The following is a 6,000-nucleotide window of genomic DNA, read 5'->3' as shown; positions in this document are numbered from 1 at the left end:
ATAGATAGATAGATAGCTACATAGATAGATGGATAGATGGATAGAGGGATAGATAGATAGATAGAGGGATAGATAGATAGATAGATAGATAGATAGAGGGATAGATGGATGGATAGATAGAGGGATAGATAGATAGATAGATAGAGGGATAGATAGATAGATAGATAGATAGATAGAGGGATAGATAGATAGATAGATAGATAGATAGAGGGATAGATAGATAGAGGGATAGAGGGATAGATAGATAGATAGATAGATAGATAGATAGATAGATAGATAGATAGATAGATAGAGGGATAGATAGATAGATAGATAGATAGATAGAGGGATAGTTAGATAGATAGATAGATAGATAGATAGAGGGATAGATAGATAGATAGAGGGATAGATAGATAGATAGCTACATAGATAGATAGACAGAGGGATAGATAGAGGGATAGATAGACAGATAGATAGATAGATAGATAGATAGATGGATAGAGGGATAGAGGGATAGATAGATAGATAGATAGATAGATAGATAGAGGGATAGATAGATAGATAGATAGCTACATAGATAGATGGATAGATGGATAGATGGATAGATAGATAGAGGGATAGAGTGATAGAGGGATAGAGGGATAGAGAGATAGAGGGATAGATAGATAGATAGATAGATAGATAGAGGGATAGATAGATAGATAGATAGATAGAGGGATAGATAGATAGATAGCTACATAGATAGATAGACAGAGGGATAGATAGAGGGATAGATAGACAGATAGATAGATAGATGGATAGAGGGATAGAGGGATAGATAGATAGATAGATAGATAGATGGATAGAGGGATAGAGGGATAGATAGATAGATAGATAGATAGATACCGTTACCACAGTCCCACCGTGGATATGCCCCATCATAAGCCATGGACTTCCATAGCCCCCATCCTAGAAGTGCCCCCACAGTCCCCACCCTGGATGTGCCCCATCCATCCTTCCTACAGTCCCCACCCACCATCCCCACAGCCCCAGCCCCTAATGTACACTTGCTTTGGCAAAACTAATTTGTATTTGGTCCTGCCAATAAAGCTTATTTGATTTGATTTGATTTGATTTGATAGATAGATAGAGGGATAGATAGATAGATAGAGGGATAGAGTGATAGAGGGATAGAGGGATAGAGAGATAGAGGGATAGATAGATAGATAGATAGCTAGATAGAGGGATAGATTGATGGATAGATAGATAGATAGATAGATAGATAGATAGAGGGATAGATAGAGGGATAGATAGATAGCGGGATAGATAGATAGATGGATAGATAGAGGGATAGATAGATAGATAGATAGATAGAGGGATAGATAGAGGGATAGATAGAGGGATAGATAGATAGCGGGATAGATAGATAGATGGATAGATAGAGGGATAGATAGATAGATAGATAGAGGGATAGATAGAGGGATAGATAGAGGGATAGATAGATAGCGGGATAGATAGATAGATGGATAGATAGAGGGATAGATAGAGGGATAGATAGATAGATAGATTGATAGAGGGATAGATAGATAGAGGGATAGATGGATAGATGCTGGGATAGATAGATAGAGGGATAGATAGATAGATAGAGGGATAGATAGATAGATAGAGGGATAGATAGATAGAGGGATAGATAGATAGATAGATAGCGGGATAGATAGATAGATAGATAGAGGGATAGATAGATAGATAAATAGAGAGATAGATAGATAGATAAATAGAGGGATAGAAAGATAGATAGATAGAGGGATAGATAGATAGAGGGATAGATAGAGGGATAGATAGATAGAGGGATAGATAGATAGATAGATAGATAGATAGAGGGATAGAGGGATAGAGGGATAGATAGATAGAGGGATAGATAGATAGATAGATAGATAGATAGATAGCGGGATAGATAAATAGATAGATGGATAGATGGATAGAGGGATAGATAGATGGATGGATAGATAGATAGATAGATAGATAGAGGGATAGATAGATAGATAGATAGATAGATAGAGGGATAGATAGATAGATAGATAGCGGGATAGATAAATAGATAGATGGATAGAGGGATAGATGGATAGATTATGGATAGATAGATAGATAGATGATAGTCATTACCATACTCACATTTTGCTATTTACTACTGATGCTATATCCTCCTAATCTTCTTCATCCCCTACAATAGAAAACAAAGCAGGTTGATCTGATGGAACAATTTATTACAATAATTTTATTATATTTTGTAATTGTTACACTTACTGACCTCTAAACTTGATTGAATCATTAAAGGTAGCGTGTTACTTACTCACCAGTGGTACGGACCGAAACGGTACGGTCCATTGTTTGTCGCAGTTCTCGGGTTCGGCCCCTCCTCTATCCTTGCTGTTTTTGGGACCAGCGCCTCCTCTATCCTTGCTGTACTCAGGACCGGTGCCTCCTCTATCCTTGCTGTTCTCAGCTCTACTACCCCCCTTGGAAAAAAGCGACATGTCGAAACGCGCGTCGGGAACGGAGGGCATGGCACATCATTGTTAGGAATTACCCACTGATTTAATTATTTCATCTTTCAGCTGTACACACCACTATTGATCTTTCTCGTGAGGGAATTGTGTTCAGCATTTGTATACTAAATATCAGTTTATTATTTCTACTACTTTCACTTAGTTCTTTGGTGAACAACTTTATGTTGCACACATTTACATTTTTTCCTTGGAACTTCTGGGTTTACCCCTCAAATTTCCATGTGATATTTGATAATATATCAGTACTATTTTTTAACCTTGGAACTAGGGTCAAATTGAGCTTTTTTTGGGGGTTATTGTTCAGTGTCAGTGATTTATCTATTTACAGGTCACGTCACTATTTTTGGTTGTAACTATTTATTATTCAAATATTTAGTATACTCACCTGCAGTATACTTACCTGTCCTGTTGTGCTGTGCATTCTCCTTCATTTCTCCGTTGTTAGTCTGTCCACCCATTTTTAACAATTATTATAAAAAAAATATATTTTTAAAATGTATCCAATGTCTTGAGCGCAATTCTCTTCATAGGATTTATGTTTAGCTTGCGCTGATGCAAGATCCAAATCCAATGTTTGGCACATGCCATTTCACTAAATACGTCTTAGAGGGCAATTTTTTGACTGCTGTCCATTGCCTACTCTATCCTTGCTGTTCTTGGGTCCGGTGCCTCTTCTATCCTTGCTGTTCTCGGTCTGACACCTACTCTATCCTTACTGTTCTCGGGTCCGGTGCCTCCTCTATCCTAACTGTTCTCGAGTTCGGCGCTTTCTCTATCCTTGCTGTTGTTGGGTCCAGCGCTTCCTCTATCCTTGCTTTTCTCGAGTCCAATGCCTCCCCTATACTTGCTGTTCTCGGGTCCAGCACCTCTTCTATCCTTGCTGTTCTCGGGTCCGGTGCCTCCTCTATCCTTGCTGTTCTCGGGTCCGGTGCCTCTTCTATCCTTGCTGTTCTCGGGTCTGGTGCCTCCTCTATCCTTGCTGTTCTCGGGTCCGGTGCCTCTTCTATCCTTGCTGTTCTCGGGTCCGGTGCCTCCTCTATCCTTACTGTTCTCGGGTCCGGTGCCTCCTCTATCCTAACTGTTCTCGAGTTCGGCGCTTTCTCTACCCTTGCTGTTGTTGGGTCCAGCGCTTCCTCTATCCTTGCTTTTCTCGAGTCCAATGCCTCCCCTATACTTGCTGTTCTCGGGTCCAGCACCTCTTCTATCCTTGCTGTTCTCGGGTCCGGTGCCTCCTCTATCCTTGCTGTTCTCGGGTCCGGTGCCTCTTCTATCCTTGCTGTTCTCGGGTCTGGTGCCTCCTCTATCCTTGCTGTTCTCGGGTCCGGTGCCTCTTCTATCCTTGCTGTTCTCGGGTCCGGTGCCTCTTCTATCCTTGCTGTTCTCGGGTCCGGGGCCTACTCTATCCTTGCTGTTCTCAGGTCCAGCACCTCTTCTATCCTTACTGTTCTCAGGTCCATTGCCTCCTCTATCCTTGCTGTTCTCGGTACTGTCACCTCTTCTATCCTTGCTGTTCTCAGGTCCGGTGCCTCCTCTATCCTTACTGTTCTCGAGTTCGGAGCCTCCTTTATCCTTGCTGTTCTCGGGTCCGGTGCCTCCTCTATCCTAACTGTTCTCGAGTTCGGCGCTTTCTCTATCCTTGCTATTGGGGGTTCCAGCGCTTCCTCTATCCTTGCTTTTCTCGAGTCCAATGCCTTCCCTATACTTGCTGTTCTCGGGTCCAGCACCTCTTCTATCCTTGCTGTTCTCGGGTCCGGTGCCTCCTCTATCCTTGCTGTTCTCGGACTGGCACCTCTTCTATCCTTGCTGTTCTCGGGTCCGGTGCCTCCTCTATCCTTACTGTTCTCGAGTTCGGCGCCTCATCTATCCTTGCTGTTCTCGGGTTCAGTACCTCCTCTATCCTTGCTGTTCTCGGGTCCGGTGCCTCTTCTATCCTTGCTGTTCTCGGGTCCGGTGCCTGCTCTATCCTTGCTGTTCTCGGGTCCGGTGCCTCTTCTATCCTTGCTGTTCTCGGGTCCGGTGCCTCCTCTATCCTTGCTGTTCTCGGGTCCGGTGCCTCTTCTATCCTTGCTGTTCTTGGGTCCGGGGCCTCCTCTTTCCTTCCTGTTCTCAGGTCCAGCACCTCTTCTATCCTTACTGTTCTCAGGTCCATTGCCTCTTCTATCCTTGCTGTTCTCGGGACTGGCACCTCTTCTATACTTGCTGTTCTCGGGTCCGGTGCCTCCTCTATCCTTGCTGTTCTCCGGTCCGGTGCCTCCTCTATCCTTGCTGTTCTCCGGTCCGGTGCCTCCTCTATCCTTGCTGTTCTCGGGTCTGGTGCCTCCTCTATCCTAACTGTTCTCGAGTTCGGCGCTTTCTCTATCCTTGCTGTTGGTGGGTCCAGCGCTTCCTCTATCCTTGCTGTTCTCGGGACTGGCACCTCTTCTATCCTTGCTGTTCTCGGGTCCGGTGCCTCCTCTATCTTTGCTGTTCTCGGGTCCAGCACCTCTTCTATCCTTGCTGTTCTCCGGTCCGGTGCCTCCTCTATCCTTGCTGTTCTCGGGACTGGCACCTCTTCTATCCTTGCTGTTCTCGGGTCCGGTGCCTCCTCTATCCTTACTGTTCTCGAGTTCAACGCCTCCTCTATCCTTGCTGTTCTCAGGTCCAGCGCCTCCTCTATCCTTGATGCTCTTAGGTACGGCACCTCCTCTATCCTTGCTGTTCTCAGGTCCAGCGCCTCCACTATCATTGATGCTCTTAGGTATGGCACCTCCTCTATCCTTGTGATCACCTTCCTCTGTGCTTTGTCTGGATGACACATCCTACCTCGTACATACAGGCCAGCATTGCTTTGCCCTGCTGAGAGCAGAGCAAATTACTGTAACTCGCAATCTCGGGGAAAGGTCAAAGAGCGCCCGCACATGCACATTACAGTACTTTGCTCTGCCTTCAGCGGGGTAGAACAAAGTGTGCATGCGCAGGAGCACAATAGGGGGCACTATGTGTAGGACGCTGGAGGCATCATCCACATGAACCAAGGAGGATGGCAATGGACGAATGAGAGGAGGCGCCAGACCAGGAACAGCAAAGATAGAGGAGGCGCCGGACACGACAACAGCTATGCCCATCAGACCGGACCGTATCGGACCGCCCTACAGGTCAGTAGGTGACAGGTTCCCTTTAATGACTGTATTTAAAGTCAGAACTCCTTCCCCTCCTCTGGACCGTATCGGTCGCCCTGCAGGTGAGTAGGTGACAGGTTCCCTTTCATGACCGTTTTTGAAGTCAGAGCTCCTGCTCCTCCTCCGGACTGTATCAGCCCGCGCCGCAGGTGAGTAAGTGACAGGTTCCCTTTAATGACTGATCTCTGAAGTCAGAGCTCCTGCTCTTTCTTCGGATCATATCGGACTGCCCCGCAGGTGAGTAGGTGACAGGTTCCTTTTATGACCATATTTGAAGTCAGAGCTTCTGCTCCTCCTTCGGACTGTATCAGACCGCC

General features: G+C 45.4%; 1 protein-coding gene across 10 annotated transcripts in view; it reads right to left on the bottom strand.

Annotated features, from left to right (window-relative positions):
• Nucleotides 1-2,128: 2,128 nt before the first annotated feature.
• LOC142256749 (IgGFc-binding protein-like) overlaps nt 2,129-6,000 on the bottom strand; it is a 135,105-nt gene continuing 131,233 nt past the window's right edge. For all 10 annotated transcript variants that reach the window (XM_075328615.1, XM_075328618.1, XM_075328616.1 and 7 more), the window contains one exon: nt 2,129-2,179. In XM_075328615.1, the coding sequence (XP_075184730.1) occupies nt 2,163-2,179 (17 nt within the window). In that variant the 3' untranslated portion in view covers nt 2,129-2,162. The remainder of the gene's footprint in view (nt 2,180-6,000) is intronic.

Source organism: Anomaloglossus baeobatrachus, chromosome 11 (assembly GCF_048569485.1).
Source record: "Anomaloglossus baeobatrachus isolate aAnoBae1 chromosome 11, aAnoBae1.hap1, whole genome shotgun sequence".
In the NCBI taxonomy this organism is placed as follows: domain Eukaryota; kingdom Metazoa; phylum Chordata; class Amphibia; order Anura; family Aromobatidae; genus Anomaloglossus; species Anomaloglossus baeobatrachus.
Note: the sequence above shows the minus strand (reverse complement) of the source record. Positions and strands in the feature narration are given on the sequence as shown.